This window comes from Indicator indicator, chromosome 8, assembly GCF_027791375.1.
Source record: "Indicator indicator isolate 239-I01 chromosome 8, UM_Iind_1.1, whole genome shotgun sequence".
Lineage (NCBI taxonomy): Eukaryota > Metazoa > Chordata > Aves > Piciformes > Indicatoridae > Indicator > Indicator indicator.
Genome location: NC_072017.1, coordinates 28,691,288 through 28,713,809, shown reverse-complemented (window position 1 = coordinate 28,713,809; position 22,522 = coordinate 28,691,288). Strand labels below are relative to the sequence as shown.

Genomic DNA, 22,522 nt, shown 5'->3' with positions numbered 1-22,522 from the left:
GAAAAGCAACATTTGCTATTTGCTTCAGTCCTTCTGAGTTGTAATGGCAGTTTCTTAACAAGTTAATATTTGTTATTTAGAAAGCGTTTTGGGGTTGATTTTGATTTCTTGTTTTTTTTAAGTTGCTAGTGTTTTAAGTTGGCTTTTTCCTCTGGAAGAGAGGAAGGGTCTTGCAATCAGTGCATGAACAGAACTATCCCATGAAGGAAATGATGCTTTGGAAGGTGAGAAAAAGACTTGCATGGGTGAATCTATTTTCCAAACAGAACTGTGTTATCAGCACCTTCTCTGTAGTATTCTATGGAAACAGGATCCTCAAGTTTTGCTTGGACTGAGAGAGCTGCCCTGGCAGTGCTGTTTAGCTTGCTATGTAAGTAAGGGTGATTCACATAATCATGTTCCTTCTCCTTAATGGAACTTCCTAATGGAAGAACTCCTTTCTGGGTTGAAAAACTGGAAAAAAGTCTTACTGATGAAAATGTACAGTCTCTTTTATTTATTTATTTTTCTCTCCTAGAGCTGTGTGAAGAAATTCTTCAGCCATGGATGTATTCATGAAAGGACTTTCCAAGGCAAAGGAAGGAGTTGTAGCAGCAGCAGAAAAGACCAAGCAGGGTGTGGCAGAGGCAGCAGGAAAGACAAAAGAGGGTGTCCTTTATGTGGGTAGGTGGACAGCAAAGATCATGCTGCTGGTCAGTGTATCCTGACATTCACAGCTGGATCCTCATCAGAGATACTCTTCTGCAAAACCCAAATGTAATTATTCTTAAGAGACCATTGCAAAAGAAAAGGAGAGTTGTGCCTTCCTGAAATCCAGTTCTTTGCAGCTGAGTGTTGGTTCTTCTGTCATTGTGTTGTGTTGTTCTGTGGTGGCACAGCTGTAGTGCAATGCTGGATGACATTGTGTTGTAGGAGATTTCTTGCAGTACAGACCACTAGCTGGTGCTCTATTCGGTAAGTTTGCTAGGTTAAGGCTGGTACAGTAAAAATAAATTTTAAAAGAAATATGTAAAAGCCAAAGTAGGTGATAGCATCCCATAAAACACCTGGGTTTTAAATGCAACTTTTAAGAGAAGAAATTTGAGAGGTTAATTCAGGAACTGAGCATAAGCATAAGCTTGGCACATTGATGCTAACATTTTGTATGACAAAGAGTCATCTCTGCATCTTTTGAAAATGACTTCATGTTCTGTACATGCTATTGCATACCATAGCAGATATTTTCATGACTTCTGAAGGAAAAGCCACTATAGTTAATGTAGTAGGGCAGTTCTGTGAAAAAAAATTAAAGGCATAGCTTTGCTGTGATGGAGAGACAGGACGAGGCCTGATGCAAGCCAAGTGTCGATTTATTGTACAAAGCTTTTTCTTTATATAGGCTAACATAATATCAGAAGGCAGCTTGTAATTGGTCATTGGTATGTCCATACTACAGTTGTAAATTCATGATTGACTACAGAGAGAAAGTATCACACGTACGCATATATTTTTCAGAAGGCTTAAGCATACGTCAGACAAGAGATAAAGGGATTCCATAATTCTGTCCTAAGTTTTGCTTGTTCTTGTTATCAGGTCCCTGCATAACTCCCTTAGGTCACAGTGGCCTTTAGGGAGCCGACCTGTCTGTGTTTTCTTCCTAGCTGCACTCTGTTCCCAGGGTTTGCCACCCATCAGGGTTAAAGCATCTCCTTCTATCAGTAAGACAGTGTCTGGGGTTCTGGTCCCTAAATCAATTCCTTCATAGCTTTAAAACCACCACAGACAGATAGACCCCAAGGTAGCAAAGTGGTTTTTAAATGACTTATCTGGGCCACACAAGAGGCTTACACAGAGCCAGGGATAAAATTATTTTTGAATCCCAGATCAGTGGTTTAATTGCAAGATCATCATCTTCACTTGGTAAGCATTAGGCTTTAGAGGACTGTCTTGCAAACGCTGCCATGAAACCTTCACAGGAAAATAATCTGCCAAGACCATCTGAGTAAGTGGTCATTTAAAAAACTAATTTGATGAACACCAGAAATAGAGTAAAAGAATGGAGGGGGAAAAGATACCCTTTTTTGTAGATCCTTTCATAGAATAATTTGAATTGGAAGGGTCCTTAAAGATCATCTAGTCCCAATTCCCCGGCATGGGCAGGGACACCTTCCTCTAGGTCAGGTCTTTTCAAGCCCGATCCAACCTAGGCTCAATCGCTTCCAGGGAGGAAGCATTCACAGCTTCTCTGGGCAACCTGTTCCAGTGCCTTATGGTAAAGAATTTCTTCCTAATATCCAGTCTAAATGCACCATCTCCGTTTAAAACAGTTATCCTATCAATAGACTCCCTGATAGAGCCCTGTCTTTCCTATATGCCCCTTTTAAGTCCTAGGAGAAGGCTGTAAAGTCTTGCTAGAGCTGCCCTCTCTTTAGGCTTACCAGCTCCACTCTTTTGGTTTTGCTGATTTTGTAGCAGATAACTGTAACTGTGTGCTTAGGGAGCTGCGCACAGGTAGCAAAGAGAAGCGAAATGGAATTGAAAACCAGAGGCATTTCTTTTAAGGGGAGCACTGAAATTTCTACAATTCTGATGTCTTTTCGGGATTCCCTCTGCCCTTGCAGGCTGGTGCCAGTGTGTAACAAATGATTTCTGCTTCACATAGTTTGGACTACTCATTTAGAACAGGCTTTGCTGCTGAGCCAAGCCCGGGGCTCTTGCCAGCAGAGATGGCAGTCATTTTGAAAACTAATTGTGAAGATAAGCCTATTTTAAAATGTCTGCTCCTTTTCTGACTATCAAAATAGTCTTTCACACTCTACATTGTGCTTGATATTGGAATTATTTTTCAGGGGTAGAACTTTCTCTTTTTTATTTTCTTACAGTTCGTGACCATGCTTTTGGAGTCATTGATTTCTTTGTTTAGCAGGTGTGCATCGTGTGCTGAGTTAATCTTTGTGTCTGACCTGGTGTCTATAGTGTACTAATATCTGAACATAGTTCTGCTACCAAAGGCAACAGATTTCCTATTGTCTTCAGAGATGCTTTTGCTGAGATGTAACTTTGGAGGGCAGGCTTGCTAATTATTTCAAGAATAAAATACTGAGGGCAATGGAGCTCTGAGCCATGTTAGGAACTTGTTCATGTGACTGCTAATGGTGAAGGACCCTTCCCACAGCAAATGTCTGCTTTTCATAATGAATGAGCTATATGCATGTGTTCAGTCATTCAGGTAAAAAAGCCTTTGGTTGGAAGCTGTCTCCAGAAGTTCTGGCAGCTGATATGTTGGACGTGTATATGTTGTATAGGGTTACACAGTTTCCCCAGCTGAAGTTTTAACAGGATCCAGTAGGGTTAGAAATGAGAAGCTGGGTATTCATCTATTTTCCCAAGCACTGAACAGGGGTGGCTTCTTTCCTGAGCAGCCTTAGCTAAGGTTGGTGTGATAATCTCTTGATTCTGTAGGCTGATAATGGTTGCGGTGCATAATAAGGTGGTGAAGTCCCGTTATGAACAGAGGAGGAGTGGTGCACTGCGTTAGAGCTTCTGAAAGTTTCTCCCTCCTTATCTCTATAGTTGGGTTTTCAGATTATGCTGTGAAGGTTGCCTGACGTCTTGCAAAAAAACCCAAAACCTAACAACATTGGGCTGAGAGGGACTTGTTTTCACTTTCAATGGACAGCTCCATAACATTCAACCTTCCATTGCTGCTGGATGGCGAATTAATGAAATGCAAAGTCTTCCATCCAGATGCCCTAGTTGAATCAGTCTCCCACTGAAATCAGTGGCATGTAAGCATGAAATATACCTTTCTGTTCAGGCCTCTGTTAGCTGTTATGTCTTTGTCTTGATGTTTTGACTCATATAAGCACAGCATCGGGACCTTTGTTATGCTGTGCTTGTGTCAAACAATGGCCTGATGATAGATTAGAAAGGGCTGAGCTGTCCCGTGCTGCATCATGTATGCCATGGATTGAAAACTGGGCCTCTATGTATTCTTCAAGAGCTGTTGGTGTGAAGCAGTGAAGAAACAAGTGGCAATACTTGCCCACAATCACTTTGAAGTCGGGAGCTGAGACAAAAAAAGGGTGCCCTTGCATGGTCTTAATGCTATGCTGCTCAAGAACTCTTCTGAGCTCTGTGTCATACTAGGGAGCCAAAGTTTTTGCTCAGTTGACACTTGAGTGCATGTTCTGTGCTCAGGACTGTAAGTTTCCAGGCTGGTTATTTTTGATGTGTTATACCCTAGCAGAGCAAAGAAATAGTTTTGCAGGAGCAGAGTGGCTAGCAGTTGTTTACTTCTCACTGTGCTTAGCTGGCACATGGCCTTAGAGTAAAACAGTGTAGTTGTGACCTATTTGGCAAGACCATCCAAATTCTTCTATTGCACTTGATTTTGATTAAGGTGTCTTATTTTCTTTGAGTAATAGAAAAGCTAGTCAAGTCACCACGGGGCTCAAGGTTCATCTGGTGGAATAATGGGCTTCAGCACTGGGGAGCAAGTGTTTTCCTTAGACAAGTCCAAAGCAGGGAAAGGAGAAGTTATTTCCCCCTCTCTTTAACTAGCTTTGGCTAAGAAACTTGAATCTCAGGGAGGACGTGTTTGTACTAGTCTGTCTCTCTAAAATCCCAGGACTGAGTGCATTGCCAAATTGCTGATAGATGCTTTCTTTTTTGCATAGTGGCAAAAATATTAATAAATAATGACATTAAGAGAGTCTGTTTTTTTGTTATGGTTTTGTTTTGTTTTGTTTGTTTTTTTGTTGTTTTTTTTAATAATAAATTCTGGTTTGGCTTCTCCTTTCTCCTTTGTGTCATAGCAATGAAAAGAAGCATCACATGCTGCTATTGCTCCTGCATCACCTAGATAGCGTAGGTCAGTGTCAGGTTCCTTTGTCATTATGTTATCTCTACTGTGATTCCTCTGTACCCCTTGTTATGCAGGGTACAATGAGCAAGATTCCTGATGTTTTGGGAATGCCAGTATGAAACCCATCTAGTTTCTCTTACAAACAATGTGAATGACCAGCTTTTCTGCATTGCTGCCCAGAAGTCTTCCTGCTGAATTCAAATGTTTTTATATTTAGGCTTGTTCTGGCAGATCCTAATGTACTTCTAGATCTTGTAGCTGTGACTGCAGAAACAGCTACTTCCATGCAAGTGTGCAGTAGTGGGGCAAATAGCGTTGAGCTCCAACATATGCTGTAAGATCTCGACCGCTGCTTAGCTGGTTGATTGCCAATCAATGTTTTGGCTACATGTATCTCTGTTTGGTATGGGTCTCCAAGATGAGATTTCATTAAAGAAAAAACAGTCTTCCACTAACAGAAAGAGACTAACATTTCTATATTATTTGTGATTATATAGGGTAAGGGAAGTAAATACCAACTTGCATATGGCTCTCTGGAGATAAATGCATCGCAGAGGTCCTCAGGGAGTCCTATTGTACCACACATCTCTTAGCAGCCCTAGAGAACTGCATACTTGCTATTCACAATGTTCCATGTCTTTAATAGCTTGGCTTGCAGACAAGATGAACAAGGTATTGGCCAGATCTAACAATGCATTTAAAAGCACATGCTTAATATTAAGTCTTCCCATATATAAGTTACAAGCTTGAATGGTGTTAAGTCTCTTTCTAGCTGGTAGAACCATCTTCTGGATTTTAGTGTATGCTCAAGTGCTTTGTTTCTTCAGGTCTGATGGTGATGCAAGTTTGAGAACCCAAGTCCTAAGCAAGTCCTTAGACAATAACACCTTGGATTTAATAAAATTGACATTTTTTTCAATGGTAAATATTTTAAATGAGGGAAAATAAGCTTTTTTATAAAAAAAGAGAAAATCAGGTTAAAGAGGGAAAAAGACTTTTCAACTGTTTAACCTCTTCATTAGTTAGTGAAAGGAAAATGTTGTTTTACCTAATGCAGCATTTTTTCCTCTCATTTATCCTTTTTTTCTGCTGTTGCTTGTGGATAACAGAGCCTTTTCAATACTGTGTTCATCTTAATGTGCCACACATACATAGCTTAAGTTCCATAAATTGGCACTAGAAAATAGTACATCTTCATGAATGACTTTTTATTGCAATTCAGTGTTGAGTTGTATTATTGTAAAGAATTGTGGAGAGTTGCTATCTTCTATTTCTACTCATACATTTTTTTTCTCATGTATTTCTGTTTAGCTATATAATTTTATTAGAAGCATCAAGTCAAAAGTGTAGATTGTCTCAAACAATGACATGGCAGACAAAAAGAATGCATTATAAGTAGTGTCCTTTCTGTGTTGGTAATAAAGAATTAAAAAAAGGCATCCTGTCTCTGGCAGACTGGGGTAAGATGATAAGTAGGAGCTGTAAACTCTGTCTCTTAATGGTTAATTGCACATTTGTAAGCATCATAGTCCACAAATGGATGCTAATCTCTGAAAATTAGCCAAATTATAGACCGTGACAAGGACAAATAGAGCTCTGTTAGGGAAAAAGGCATGGAGTTAATGTTTTCAACAGTGCTTTTTTTTTTTTTCTTTTCTTTTTTTCTCTTGCCACGGAAGATGTGAGAGATTGTTTCATTTGGTGTGCCAGAAATCACCTTTGTCTTCAGGGTGGCAGAGTCTGACTGCTTGCACAGGTTTTGCATTATGTCTTAGTCTAGTCCCAGCTCTAGGTCGCTGTCTTCAGAATTATTAAGTTGTCGCATATGGGTATAACAAGGAGTTCACTGGATGCAGCATGCCTTGAATTTTGACCCTGGTAACATCTTCATGTTTGACTCTTACCTGCTGTTCAGTGTTTCCCTTTCTGATTAGTTTTTGTCTAAATCTGGCTGGCACCACCACCTCCCTGTTAGTTTAACCTCTAGGTCTATCTATTCAGTAGAGACCTGGAGAAGTGTTTTAAGAAGCAGTTGTAAGGGTCTTCTGGAAAATTTGGCTCCGATCTTCTACAAACATCTAGGATGTTAACAGTAATGTGGTTTCTGTGCACTGTCATCTGTGTGAGTTTTCTACCTGGGAAGTTTAACATGGGTCTTAAGAAAATGGTCAGGAAGGCAGTAGGTACAATAAGTAAACTGCACAAGTGTTGTTTCCAGGATTGGTCACCTTTCCACAGTCACTATACATTTATGCAGTTGCTCTTTATTGATAATTTTGCCTTTTCCCTTTAATTTTAATAAGCTTAGAAAATACTGCATGCAACTGTGTATAATCTGTATACTCATCCCTCTTCATCAGCCATCTAGTCTTTACCAGTACTTAAGACCATGTGTTTTCAACCTAATATTGTTCTTTCTTTAGGTTCCAGGACCAAGGAAGGAGTTGTTCATGGTGTCACTACAGGTAAGACAATTGTCTCTTAATTTCAGATGCTTCCCTACATTTGATTACCCAACCATTTAGCTGTTAAAAATTGTGTGTGTTTTTTGGAGAGTGCTCCTGTTTATGAATGAAATAAAAATTGTATCAACATTTAACAACGTTAATTTTGTCAAAATGCCTGCACTGTTCTTCAATCAAATATGTAATTTTACTATAGTTGCTTTTGTGTGAGAAGGCTTTTTTTTAAAGGATGTTCTGAATCAAAATCAAGCTGTACTAGGATGAACCAAGAGACTAATGAAACCAGATTCCTAAAGACAAGGGTGTAAATTGTAATTGTAAAACCTGATAAGTCAAGGGGCTCTCTTTTTTTGGTGTGGGGTTTTTTGTGTGTGTTTTGTTTTGTTTTGTTTTTTTTCCCAAAGGTGAAATTTTCTGTGCTGGAAAGTTATAAACTGGTTGGCATAAAAAGGTGAAATCTTTCTTCCTTTTTCATTTTTTGCTATGAGAACTTTGACCTACAGAAGCTTAAAACCTGACTTGAGTGCCCAGGTTAGTCTCTTGATCCCCTGGGGAGGCAGAAAAGTGGGATCTGGAGAAGAGGAATGCTACTGTATGATGACTGTGGAAGGCAAAGTTGGGAGGAACTTGGACATGTGTCAGGAGGACTTTGCTGGTTTAGGAGCTCACAGTCAGACAGGACTGATGCCAGTGGAAGAGGCAGGAATTCCTGTAATAAATGAAGGAGGGAAAATAATGTAGAAGGAGCTTTCTTGATATAGTAGGGACTGTGAGAGATAGAAAGAAATAACCAAAGGGAGTGTTTGAGTTAAGATGAACAGTGTCATCAGTGTGTTCATGCTGAAGTCTAACAGACCATCCACAGTGATGCTGGGCTGCAAAATGGAGTTTCACCTCTGCAGGTGGTAACTCAGCCCTGCCATACAGTTGTGGCTGTTGTCTGCAGCCTGTGTGATGATTCCCAGGCTACCATTAGGCTGGCTGCTGTATAGCTGCAGTGTAGTGTAACTATTATGTGAAGATGACAGAATGAGGAGCAGTAGCTGTGCTCCCACCACTGCTCTTCCTTGCCCTGCCATGACTCATGCCTCAGTGAGAGAGGGTGACTGATGCCAGCTGAAGCCAATGCTGACTGATGGCTTGTAAGCAGGTATGTGGCAGTGGACAGGACCTGTCCTCTGCTTCTCCCAGCAGAGCCAATGCAGCCCCACAGGTGATGTTCCTGTTGGAATATGTGGTGCAGCGACCTGGGCTTCAGGCCATGGGAGGGGGTGTGGGGATGGAGGATGAAGGCACATGCAGAGGTGTGACATGGGAGATGAGCTGCTCTGCCTGGGAGCCGAGTTGCAGGTAAGAGGTGCATCTCAGAGTGTAAGAGGATTGATGCATGGAGCTGTGCTCTGCCATCTCAAGAGCAAGCAAGCCAGCTTCCTGTGGTTACTACAGAAGTAGGGCCAAGATCAGTTATGTTTCAAGAGGAAGGCAACATTATGGGGGATAGGGAGGGGTGGGAGCAAGTTACTCGGTGGAGCTGTAAGAGGAACCCTCTCAGATATCTTTACAGAATAGGTACAAGGCTCTGGGTTTGGTAGACAGTGTGCATGATAAGGTAGGAGGAACCTGTGTAAGAACCTTCACCAAAAGACTGTCAACCAACTATTCACAGCAAGACCTGCATTAAGACCAGCGCTGAGAAGAAACAATGGCAAGTTATGGTCATTGGTGACTCCCTTCTGAACAGAGCACAGGCACCCATTTGTAGACCAGACCCTCTTTTCAGTGAAGTTTGCTGCCTCCCTAAGCCCCAGGTAGGGATGTCACTAGTTAACTGTTGCAGCCACTGCCCTGCTGGGACATGTGCCCAGTGAGTGATTCTCTAACCAGTGAGTCAGGCACTGCGAGTAACAAAACAGCAACATTTCTGAGGAAAGCTACTGCAGAAAGCAGCCTCCTGACAGCTCCTTTGCTTTAGTTTATACACATGGCTGGACCCTACTGGCTAGATGGGTCAGTGTGAGAAATAAAGAAAGTACATAGAAATGAGGTACTTGGGGCAATAGTTTTTTGATTAGGGAATTTGGCTAGGGCTTTGGTTTAGGGACTTCTTCTGTAAGGGGGACTCTAAGACTCTGTAATGCTGGAGATTCTACAATGCAGTAATAAAGGACTACTGAGAGGACTTCAGAGACTCTCTACTCTCAGCATTTCTGGAATTCCCTTGCTAGAGCAGTAATGGGGTTCATACATTCATCACCCAATGGGACCCTGTTACAGGTGCTACTATGGCTACACCAGCACCATGAAACAGGGGTGTGATAGGTAACTAATGAGCTTAGTAGAACCTTCAAACCTGATCTTACATGTAGGTGCTAATGATGTTGTGACCAGAAAAGCAAAGTTGATCAGAAGAGATTTCAGGGCCTTGGAAAGATTGCTAAAAGGTTCAAGAGCACAGGTAGTGTTTTTCTTCCAAAATCTCTCCTTGTTACTGGAAGGAACAGACATGTCCAAGGCATCAATACTTGGCTCCAGGCGTAATGCCTCTGCTAGAACTTTGTATTTTAGAATTATGGAAGAGTCTTTGAAGCACAAGTTATGTTAAGGCCTGATGAGATCCACCTGTCTCAATGAGGAAAATGTGCTTTTGCTTGCACGCTGGCATAGCTGATGGAGAGGGCTTTGAACTACTACATCTGTGACCACAGAGAATTCCCGTGAACTCAATGCCTGAATACCACCTGAGCTCTTAGTAGTTCTGCATCCCAGCCTGAGGTCCATTTCCATCAGCACACTGTGCAGTTTCAGATGAAATGTGCTTGCTGCGTGCACAGGCACTGCTACTGCAGTGTGGACATGCCTGATCACCCCGAGCAGTCCTAAAAGATTCTTGTGGCTCATCTCCTGTCCCAGTGGAGCTGTTTGGGTGGGAAGATAGAAAGGGAATAGGAAAGAAACAAATTTCAGACTTTCAGTAAACTGATTGGAATTTATCACAGTTGTGAGGGGTTTTAAAATGCTTTTTAGAGCTGTCTCATGTCTCAGTACCAGCAGCACTTTCAAATTTTGAAGTAAATGCTGGGCATGTGTATTCCTGTTAGCATTTCTACACTGAAAAAAACCCAAACCAGTAAGTTTGCATTTTAAATTGATTTTCAGGAATCATTTTAGGTATGAACTGCAACCAGTAACCAATAATTTGTCAGTTAAGAGTATTTTTAGTAACAAAACTAAACAGAACATCTATGAGAGTTCTTCACAGTTTAGCCTCAGGCTGAACATGCATGCTGTTGTTAGGTTTGCGATTGCAGCTTATTAGACCTCAATTAAGAGAAATTATCAGAGGGGTTATTGCTATAACCAGTAGCGGACTGCAGTTGAATGAGTCTTGAGGCACATTATTTAATACCATCACAGATGTGGGAACAGCAACTGACAACACTAGCAAGGAAGTTAAAAGAGGTGGTGCTCACCAAGCAGGGCAATAGAATGAAAGTCAAGGGCATTTTGCATGTCTGAAACTTGCTGAAGCAGTGGCACTCCACAGTAGGCTACCTTAGAAGGGAACTTCTTTCCCTCCTCCAGAAAGAAACACCTGATTTTAAATACTGTGACATCCTTCTTTATCTAATTACAGCAGGCTATGATTTACAGGACCAGGAAGAGCACATGACTTGCGGTGTCACCCTTGCTCAGAACTTGGAAAATTGAAGTTTTGCTGATTGGTTTAATGGGGTGTAAGCTTGTGTATCTGGCTTGCCTGCCTAATTAACATGTCTGCTGGCCTTGGATTGTAAATGCATAATTCATCCCTGTTGCTTATCTCCCAGGGATAAGTGTCTAGAAGTGTACAGTAGCAAAGATGAAATATTTACAGTCTATCCCTGATAATTAAAGCGCTGGTTTGTACAAAAGATCAGGGCTGAAAAGACCTTGATACCGTGTGTGTGTTTCCTGAAGCTGAGTCAAGACACAGTGTCAACATAATAATAATAATAATTCCTTCATCTTGTCTTTTGTGTTCTTAATAGTCTTAGTCATTAGTATTCCTGTTACTTTTTTTTTTTTTTACTCCATCAGTTATCATTTCAGAAAAATGTATGAATTAAAGAACACCCAATGCATTCAGGGCTTACTTGTACGTGAGTTTAAGTACTTAATTAAACCTTGTTTTCCAAAGTGCATATTCAAAAATATATTTAGTGTAGAAAGAGTAATTTCATTAGTTCAGAGAAATCCTGTGGTTTTCGTCTACTTTTATTGTTCAAAGCAATTTTATTGTTCAAAGCAATTGTTGAAAGCAACTAGTTCTCATTTTGCATCGCACCAGAAGTTTCCTATTGATATGTTATCTTACTCAGTTATTTGTAATAAATGGGGAAAAGAAAATGGCAGTGCTAATAATTTTTGCGTAGGTATGCACTCTCTATTAGCACAGGGATGTAATCTCTATTAGAACTTCCATTTTGAAGTTAGTGTTGGCATGGTTATTACACAACATCCCAGGACCACATACTAGAATGGACAGTCTCTGCATAGATGGCTGTAGCACAGCGGAGTTCTGCAGAAGCTGATTTACTTTGTTTCTCAGCACTGTGATGCAAGGCAGACTCCAACTTTACAAAGATTTAATGACTTAAGATAGTTAACCTGGATTCAGATTAATTTAATTAGTTGGTATCAACTCCCTGCATTCTGAACTGATTTGTGCACACGTAATGCTTTTCTCATGTTACTTACTTAGCATCAGCATGAATGACATGAGGCTGGAAACCTGTTTTGTTTTTCCTTCTCCTATTGTTAGAGTTTCAGAGCTGAAGGGTCACCAAGCTTATTGACAGAGTCACTTTGGTAGTAGGGGTTTTGGTGGTGTTTAGAGACAGGAAAGAAAATTATTTCTCTGACTGATATGAGTGCTTTTGCAAACCTGTGCTATGTGTGTAGTTCACTTGATTTATCTTCCAGTGTATTAGAGGTCTTTCATGGTATCTCTGGTGTCAGCTTACTTGTGCTACATCTGTGTGCTGGTTTGGGATGCAGTAAAGTTAATGTTCTTCATAGTAGCTGGTGCGGAGCTGTGTTTTGCATTTCTGCTACAGCTGATAATACTGAGATGTTTGAGTTACAGCTGAGCAGTGCTTATTCAGTGCCAAGGCCTTTCTGACTTCTCACCCAGCCTCACCAGGGAGTCGGCTGGGGGTGCACAGAAAGTTAGGAGGGGGCACAGCTGACCCCAACTGACCATAGGGATATCCCATATCATTTGACATCATGCTCAGCAATAGCATGGGAGGGAAGAAGTGGAGGCTGGCTGGGGGCTACTGCTCAGGGACTGGTGGTGAGCAGTGGATATCATTGTGGTCTCTCTTAGGGTTTATTTCTCTTTCTCTGTCACTTTCCTTTTCATTACAACAACACAGTCTGAGAAATGGGGGGTTAGCAGTGGCATTGGGAACTAGGTGTTTTATATTGCAACATCCATAATACACCAAATTTCACTCTGTTTCTTTGTTGTTTTTGAGGTGCATTTTTAAAAAATGAGTTAGTGAAACTAATTGTGACTATTGGCAATGAACATAGTGCAACCTTGCTTCAGCATGTGGTCAGAAGAGCAGCTGACAGGTGATCCTTTGTCAGCATCAAGCCTGTGGTGTTCATTTCTTTTCAGTGTTCTACCATTCTACCTCTATTGGAAAAGGGCGTTTTCAAAGCAGTCTGTCACTTCCATGAAAAAAAATGAACAGAGGAATATTCATAAAGAAAGGACACTGATAATACTTCACTTCATAAAGACTCTTCATAAAGAAAGGACATCTTCTATTAGGTTAGGTTTTCTTCCCTTCCCTCCTAAAAAAGGAAGGTGGCAGAGGAAATGTAAAAAGCAATATTAAAACTTATCCAAAACACCTCTTTTTTTGTGTGTGTGGTTTTTTGGGGTTTGTTTTGTTTCGTGAGTAAATATCACTCTAAACTATATATTTGCATATTGCTATTTTTTCTTTATATGTCTCGCAGATCTCTTTGTGCTATTCTAAATAATATGAAAATGTTAATGGGTTTCTATCTGATAGTGTTACTCAGTTCGGAAAGACTCCATGCACAATCAGGTCTTACCATTCTTTGGAAGACAGAATGTGTTGCCTGGACACACACCTTAAGACACATGTGTGCAGGCGTGTTTTTCCTATGTACATTTTATGTGTAGAATCCAGAGCTTTTTGTAGCCTGTAGCTGGTGATAATCAAATGGGACCTCTACAAAGTTGTCTTTCTGCACTTGCTAGCATGTGTCCAACCTTGCCTGAGGGCAATATTTGCTTTTCAGCAAAACCCACCTTTGTTGTGTTTGTGTGTGTTTTTTGTTTTTTTTTTTTTTTTTTTTTTGGTTTGGTTTTGTTTTCATTTGGTTTTGGTTTGGTTTGGGTTTTGCTTTGGTTTTTTTGCTGGGTTTTTTGGTTGTTTTTTGCGTTGTTTGGGTTTTGACAAAAACATGGCATAGAGTACTGGACACAATGAAATTTGTTGTTATTTTGTATCTTATCAGCATGAATAGGTTGAAAGATAGGAACAGATTTTTTTCTGTGTTTGATTTCAGGCAGTGTGTAAGTCCATTGTTGCCCTGCTCTGCTCATGGTTTTGATCATAAGATAAATAATACTTAATCGGTTGCTAACTTTTCACTTAAAGTAGGAACAACCATTAAATAAATGATTTGCCTCCATTTTCATTCAGGAGATAATTTATTATTTGCTTTTGTTTTATTAAAAATCAAGTGTTAGGCACATTGTTTACTCTTCTAGCTTTTTTGTAAATGCTGTTACTTTATTTAAGTCAGCAACCTATGCTGTGTGCCCTGTGATATGGACACCTATCCATAGAAAGTCTTCTTTTTGTATGTGTTTCCCCATCTGAAAGAATGGTCTGTTTGCCAAGCAGAATGCATCCCCTGCTCATAAAAGGTGCAAATAGGTCAATAAATACATTTTATGCATCCAATGGGATTTGGGCTGCAAAAAGTGTAGTATTAGTTAAAATTACACAACTATATGCTGAATGCTTTTCACAGAATCACAGAAAACATCTGGTTGGAAGAGACCTCCAAGCTCATCCAGTCCAACCCTTGAGCCAGCACTGAAGGGTCAACACTAAACCATGTCCCTAAGCACCAGCTCCACACACTGCTTAAACACTTCCAGGGATGGTTATTCCAGCACTGCCCTGGGCAGACCTCTGAAATGTTTGAGATCCCTCTCTGAAGAAATATTTCCTAGCATCCAGCCAGAACCTCCCCTGGTGCAGCTCAAAATCATTTCCTTTGGTCCTGTCTCTTGCCACCAAGGAGCAGAGGCTGCCCCCTCCTCACTCCAACCTCCCTTCAGGTAGTTGTAGAGAGCAATGAGGTCTCCCCTCAGCCTCTTCTCCAGCCTGAATACCCGCCCCCCCCTAGCTCCCTCAGCCCCTCCTCATAGCCCAGGTGCTCCAGGCCCTTCTCCAGCCTCACTGCCCTTCTCTGGACATGCTCCAGAGCCTCCATGTCCTTCCTGGAGTGAGAGGCCCAGAACTGAATACAACACTTGATGTGTGGCCTCCCCAGTGCTGAGCGCAGGGGGACAATCACCTCCTGTCCCTGCTGCCTACCCTGTTTCTAATCCCAGCCAGGATGGCATTGGCTTTCTTGGCTTTTCTTGACTTTTAAGAACAGTTCCATGTTCAGATGAGTACACACGGGTTTTGCTGGAAATCTGTCTGTGTAACTTTAAGGTATGAAGTCATCCCATCTCTTTCCTTAGAGCAGTTGCAGTGTAGTTCAAGCTGCTGTCTGAAAGAGCCCTTGGGGATGAATGAGCAGAAAGATCCCAGTGATGTTCTGAAAGGTGGAATGGCAGCTACTGATGTATACGTAGCCTAAATGTGTTGTTGTTTCCCTGGGGCTTGGATGTTAGCTGTTAATCCAGTTTATTTTGGTGTCTTTGGCGTTCAGTCTTTCTGTGGATTAGTATGTTATAGATGGACATACCATCAGAGGGACAAAAAGCACAGAGAATCAGATAACAGCTTGTATTTTAAATTGGTTGAGTAACAGTAGCTCTGCCTGTTAAGTATATTTTCAAAAAGAAAGCCAAAACAACAATGAATGTTTTTTGAGTTAAATGTACAAAAACTCTTGTCTTCCATACCCTGTAATATTCTGCAAGCATTTGAGGAACCAACTGGATGTTCAAACTGGTCCAAATTGGCATATATCAAATGCAATTATTATATGTTGCAGAGTGAGTTAGGCATAGTAAAGGCCCTGAAGTAATAACTTTTCCTCCCTTTTCCCCCCTTATAGCTAGATGTGAATGAAAAATGTGAAATGTCTGTCATGTGAAAGAAACTGAGCCACAAATTAGGGTGAACATTTTTTACCTCTGCTGCTCCAATATTACCAGATGAATGGTCTCGTTTCTGATGATCCACTTGAGGTACACAAAGTGTAATGGCGTTTTGGCTTCTCATGATGTTGGGCTGTCAGTGACTGATAGGCTTTTCTGAAAAACTTACAGCTCCCAGAACCATAATGTAGTTTTTTTTTTTTCCATCTTCTGTTTCTGCTCAGTGGCTGAGAAGACCAAAGAACAAGTCTCTAATGTTGGGGGAGCTGTGGTGACAGGAGTGGCAGCAGTGGCCCAGAAGACAGTGGAAGGAGCAGGGAATATTGCTGCAGCTACTGGATTGGTGAAGAAGGATCAGTTGGCCAAACAGGTTGGTTTGTTTACAGTCTTTTCTAAGTGAAGAAGTGAATGATGAGTGGTCTCTGTGAACTGAGGGGCAGATGGAGTGTTTTCTTTTGTGTCTGTCAGCAGCATGCATGCAGGATGATTTCCGTTAACACTGAACAAATGAAAAGCAAAGGAAATCTCTGCTGTTTATAGCTTGTATTTTGACTTGGAGGATTTGGGAAGTGGAGTAGGATTAGGCATGGAACTTCACTATTCTGAAAAGTCTTAGCAGATTTGGATCACAGTATAAAGTGTGATCTAGTGGTGATTCTGAACTTGACAGCCTCTAGTGAGGGCCAGCAGCTGTAGGATCACTGTACACTTGCACGAGAAGTTAACTATTTTTCCAAATAACTTGGGATTGAAAAAGCAACTGGCTAGAGCTCAAAGGTCAAACAGCAAAACTCAGGTTTAACGGTAAGATTTGTATCCTCTGTGGATGAAGAACAGAGGGATTTGTGCATCAATCCGTTGTCTGGATTGATACTTTACATGTAAAGTCAAGATATATCTGGAGAATTGCTATCTTTCATTAATACAGTGACACAAACTCAAAAGTGCTTTCAAACTATTCTTAATTCTTCAGTTCAAATTTGCTTTAGCTCATCCTGTAAAACACTATAGATACATTTATTCCAGCACCAATACCAAGTGTTACTATGTTTTTGTTGCTGATACTCTGCAGTCACAATCCTCCTCTTAGACTAGGCAAAAGGTAACCTCAGATAACTGCTGGGAATGATGTTTTCCAAAGTGTGTATATTGTGTTTGGAGAGAAAAAATAACCCAGGAGAGACAGATACTTCCTTTTGTGCTGTTTTCTGTATAAACATTTGTGTTAGAAGAAACCTCGGATTATTAAGCATATTGGTATTTGCACAAAAATATGGGTGTTGCGTGGATTTGGCATGGAGAAGTTCTGTGTTTTAGCTTATTGACAGTGCCCAGAGGAGCTGTTAAAATTGAATCCTTAAAATCTCTTCTTTACATGTTGTTGAAGTGTATCACTATCTGTTTGACAAATCCTATTGCTGCTTTAGTTCTGAGGAAAAAAGGATTGTTAATGTGGTAGGCATTCACCCCACTGTAGTGGATTGGTCTTGAAAACATCTCACAAGCAGTTTTGTTCTCTTTCAAAGCAGTTTTCCTGGAGGGCTTTTTGGTCCTTTTCTGTTCAGCTATAAGTAGAATGTTGCTTTTGATGTGGCCACGGTCCTTTAAAAAAACTATGTTGGATATTTACAAAACAGAGTATGTAATGAACTGCCAGTGGATACATGAGCATGGCATTGCCAAGATAGTCTGTCCCTCCAGGTTCTGCTAAAACTCCTTTGTGGCTTTACACTAAGGATATTCTTTCTGTTTGTAGCCCTTGAAACTCAAGGATCATCCTTGCTGTAATGTGCAATTACCTACTTTGGTGTTGACCATACCTAATATTTTTTTGTCTTAATATTAATATATGCATATAGATCCTTATGAAGTATGAAGCAAATCTCTGCTGACTTTCATTTAATTCTGTTTTGTGTATTGTGAATTTTAAATAGTCGTTATTGCTCTGACAGAATAAAAGCATGGCTGTGAAATGAAGGAAGGTCCATAATATATATGCACATTATTCTACAGCCTTATAAATAGCATAATTATTCTGAACTGGTGCTTTATTCTTTAGGTACTCTAACCCATTTGTTTGGCTGTTGATAACTGGTATTTTTAGATAGAGATTCTCAATCCTCTGTGTAGCCAACTGGCTGATGAGTATGCCATCAGCTCTGCATCTCTGTCTGTACTGGCTTTGCAAAGGATGAATAGCCTTTCAAAAATAGGAAAATTCAGTCATGTAAAAATATCCTACAACCCACTATTTCTGCATTCTTGTGCAATTCAGAGGTACATGAGATTGTTTTTGCTCAGATTTTCCAGGTAAATAGGCAGTTGGGTGGTGATCGAGTGTGGACATTCAGAAAGCCTGTGGGATACTTGGTCCCTTGTAGGAAGCAGGGTGGGTATTTCTGAAATGAGGGGAGGTGGAGGTGTCAACCAGGCACATCTAGTATCGATCTAGCTTTGCGTATTGTACCTCTAGAAGGCTGTGATGTCTCTAGTCTACTCTAAACTGGGAATAGGAGGCTACAACTGGCAGATTACATTCCTTGAGTTTAAAAATGGATAGCAGTGCCTTTGGCAGACCATCTTTTCCTTATAGACATCTATTTGAGATTGTCCTAGAATAAATTGCTGTGTATCCATGTGCAAATAAACACTTACCTTGCTTAAAGAAGAGGCAAATCATGGGATCTGACAGGGAATTGCAAATAAAGCTTATCCATTAAAAGCAGTTAGAAGCATGATTACAGACTGTTTCTCCACCTCCTGAGATACCTTCCAGCCTGAATTATCTGTGGAATGCTATAAAGTTGGCCTCTCTGCATCTGGTGGAGTTTGCTTGCTTGCTGTCAATTACAGGCTCGGGGAGTGTGAAATAAAAATGATTACCCTGAACTAATGGTTGTTGCTGGGTGGTTCTACTAGTGATCTGCCTGCAGTCTTGAATGGTGACTGGCATTTTTTTGTGTGTTGTGATGGAAGGTTGGTTTTGACTTTGAGTTGTAGCGTTTCTTTACATAAGGATGCAATATTCACTGAAAGGAAACACTATGCCAAAGTACTGACCTACTACATTGAAAATCTTTCAAACTTTAAAAAAAAAGGATTTCTTAATGCACTTTATTTTTTTTATAATAAGGTTCCATAAATAGGTCTAATGGTGAAGTTTGGGTTTAGGTGGAAACATGGATTTTGATAGCATATTAACATTTCCAGATTTTCTGACCATCTTTAGACTCTACTGAGTGCTTGGCTCATTAAAGGATTACTGTTCTCCATCTTCTTTCCAGTCCAGAGGAGAATTGATTAATCTTGAAAAGCTTAGCTCAGAAACACAAAGGGAAAGCTACTGAGCACAGATATCCCATTTCCTTCTTCAGAAAGGAAATCAAGGAGTTTTTCCACCTTTCCATTACATTTTATGCTATTAGCCAGCTGATGTCCTGAAAGTATAGCAGATCCCAATGAAAAGCAGGACAGTAACTGCAAGTCACATGAGACTTAAACTGTTGATCTTTTGTTGAAATAAGCAGGTTTATTAATCTCCTAGATGAATAGAGCATATTATGAGTGAGAAGTCAAGCCTTGAATTAAGCAAAATAAACTTCTAATAAGTTTCTTTTGGCATGGCAAATGATAAAATAGCCTCCACCCAATTAAATTCTGCAGTTGATGGCTTCCTGTAGCTGCTGAAGAGCAAGCATGTTGTGGGTTTACAGCAAGATCCCGCTGCTCTCCTCTACTTCTTGTCATTTATGGCTCTAATATAAGGTCACAGTAGAGAATGGACAAGTTTATGAATAAATAATTATAATCCAGATCCCTAGCAGGCCTGCCAAGCAGATAGAGGTCTAACCCACTACACTCGAGCCAAGCAGTGCCAGTTCTGCCTTGTGATGCAATGCAGAGGGGTGGGATTTTTGGTTGTTTAGGGTGAGCCCCTAACCAAGGTTCTGATGTGACACTCTTGCTTGGTCGGTAGGAGCAATACTGTGATTTCTGGAAGGATAACTAGCAGACAATAAATCATCCTTAGGGAAGCCAGTGATTGAGACAATGTACAGCAGAAGGCCTGCTCAGGCGATCAGACCATAGAATCATAGAATCAGTTAGGGTTGGAAGGGACCACAAGGATGATCTAGTTCCAATCCCCCTGCCATGGGCAGGGACACCCCACACTAGATCAGGCTGGCCAGAGCCTCATCCAGCCTGGCCTTAAACACCTCCAGGGGTGGGGCCTCAACCACCTCCCTGGACAACCCATTCCAGGCTCTCACCACTCCCATGGTGAAGAACTTCTTCCTTACGTCCAAACTGAATCTCCCCCCTTCCAGCTTTGTTCCATTCCCCCCAGTCCTGTCACTACCTGATATCCTAAAAAGTCCCTCCCCAGCTTTCTTGTAGCCCCCTTCAGATACTGGAAGGCCACAATAAGGTCACCTGGAGCTTTCTCCTCTCCAGGCCAAACAGCCCCAACTCTTTCAGTCTCTCCTCATAGGAGAGGAGCTCCAGCCCTCGGATCATCCTGGTGGTCCTTCTCTGGGCACCTTCCAGCACCTCCAGATCCCTCTTGTAATAGGGGCTCCAGAACTGGACACAGTACTCCAGGTGAGGTCTCACCAGCGTGGAGTAGAGGTGGAAAAACACCTCCCTTGACCTGCTGGCCACACTTCTCTTGATGCAGCCCAGGATCTGGTTGGCTTTCCAGGCTGCAAGTGTTCCCTGCTGGCTCATGTTGAGCTTCTTGTCCACCAGGACCCCCAAGTCCTTTTCTTCAGGGCTGTTCTCAAGCCAGTCCCTGCCCAGCCTGTATTTGTGCTTGGGATTGTCCCGACCCAGATGCAGGACATTGCATTTGGTCTTGTTGAACCTCATGAGGTTGTCATGGGCCCAGCTTTGCAGCCTGTCCGAGTCCCTCTGGATGGATCCCTTCCCTCCAGCTGTCAGCTGCACCTCACAGCTTGGTGTCAGCAGCAAACTTGCTGAGGGTGCACTCAATGCCACTGTCCATGTCACCGATGAAGATGTTGAACAAGCCTGGTCCCAGCACTGATCCCTGAGAGACTCCACTTGTCCCTGGCCTCCAGTTGGACCTGGAGCCATTGACAGCCACTCTTTGGGTGTGGCCATCAATCCAGTTCTTTATCCACTGAATGTTCCATCCATCAAACCCAGACTGCACCATCTTGGAGACCAGGATGTGGTGTGGGACAGCGTGGAAGGCTTTGCTCAGGTCCAGGTAAATGACATCAGTTGCTTGGCCTTCATCTATTAATGTTGTGACCTTGTCACAGAAGGCCACCAGGTTTGTCAGGCAGGATATGCCCTTGGTGAACCCGTGCTGACAGAACCCAATCACCTCTTCATTATTCTTCTGTCTCAGCAGTGCCTCCAGGAGGATCTGCTCCATGGTCTTACTGGGCACAGAGGTGACACTGCCTGGTCTATAGTTCTCTGGTTCTTCCTTCTTTCCCTTGTTGAAAATGGGAGTTATGTTTCCCCATTTCCAGTCTGTGGGGACTTCCCCAGACTGCCAGGACTTTAGGAATATAATAGAGAGGGTTTTAGCAACCTCCTCCCCAGTTCCCTCAGCACCCATGAATGTATCTCATCGGGTCCCATTGACTTGAACACTTTCAGGTTCTTCAGATGGCCATGAACCTGATCTTCACTTATGATGTTCAGTTCTTCCTTCCAGTCCCTGCCATTATCTTCTGTGATCCTGGGAGCCTTTGCCAGTGAAGACTGAGGTAAAGAAGTCACTGAGAACCTCAGCCTTCTCCATGTCACTTGTGACTACCTCCCCTGTTTCCTTTCTGAGTGGGCCCACACCTTCCCTAGGCTTCTTTTTACCATAATACATCTGTAGAAATTCTTGGTGTTCCCTTTAACCTCTGTGGCTAGATTCAATTCAAGCTGTGCTTTTGCTTTCCTAATCAGGTCTCTTGCTGCTCAGGCAGCTTCCTTCTATACCCCCCATTCTAGCTGTCCTTTCCTCCACTCCTTGTAGAGTTTCCTGTTAAGTGATAGTGTGTCCAGGAGCTACTTGCACATCCAGGCAGGCCTCCTAGCATTCTTCCCTGCTTTCCCCTTTGTTGGTGTACATCACTCCTGGACTGGAGGTGATCCTTGAATACTGACCAGCTGCCCTAGGCCCCTTTCAAATTTCTAAGTCGTAAGATGTGAAGAACATGTAGCTTGAGAGAGGTGTTACTTTATGCCATTTTGTCTGTTCATCTATGCATATGTATAGGTGACTGCTGCAAAACTGAAAGGATATTTAGCAGCCATTAGGTATATTTCCCTTTTTAATGTATGTTTTTAATGGGTTGAGAATGGAAGAATGAGGAGAAAGATTCCGTATCAGCAAATCAACATTGCTCAGAAGCAGAGTGGATAATCATAGAATTAACCAGGTTGGAAAAGACCTGTGAGATCATCAAGTTCAACCTATCACCCAATACCACCTAATCAACTAAACCGTGGCACTGAGTACCTCATCCAGGCTGGTTTTAAATACTTCCAGGGATGGTTACTCCACCACCTCCCTGGGCAGCCCATCCCAGTAGCCAATCTTTCTTTCTAGAAAGAATTTCATCCTCACATCCAGCCCAAACCTCCCCTGGTGCAGCTTGAGACTGTGTCCTCTCCCTCTGTCAGTGTTGCCTGGGAGAAGAGACCAACCCCCACCTGGCTACAACCTCCTTTCAGGTAGTTGTAGAGAGCAATAAGGTCTCCACTGAGCCTCTTCTTCTTCAGGCTAAACACCCCCAGCTCCCTCAGCCTCTCCTCACAGGACTTGTGCTCTATGAGTCACAGAAGACCCCTTTTAAAAGAAAGCATTTG

At 41.8% G+C, this 22,522-nt stretch overlaps 1 protein-coding gene across 1 annotated transcript in view; it reads left to right on the top strand.

The window, feature by feature from the left end:
* Positions 1-542: 542 nt before the first annotated feature.
* SNCA (synuclein alpha) overlaps positions 543-22,522 on the top strand; it is a 58,974-nt gene continuing 36,994 nt past the window's right edge. Inside the window, exons 1-3 of the mRNA XM_054383133.1 lie at positions 543-663; positions 7,270-7,311; positions 15,907-16,052. Of these exons, the coding sequence (XP_054239108.1) occupies positions 543-663; positions 7,270-7,311; positions 15,907-16,052 (309 nt within the window). The remainder of the gene's footprint in view (positions 664-7,269; positions 7,312-15,906; positions 16,053-22,522) is intronic.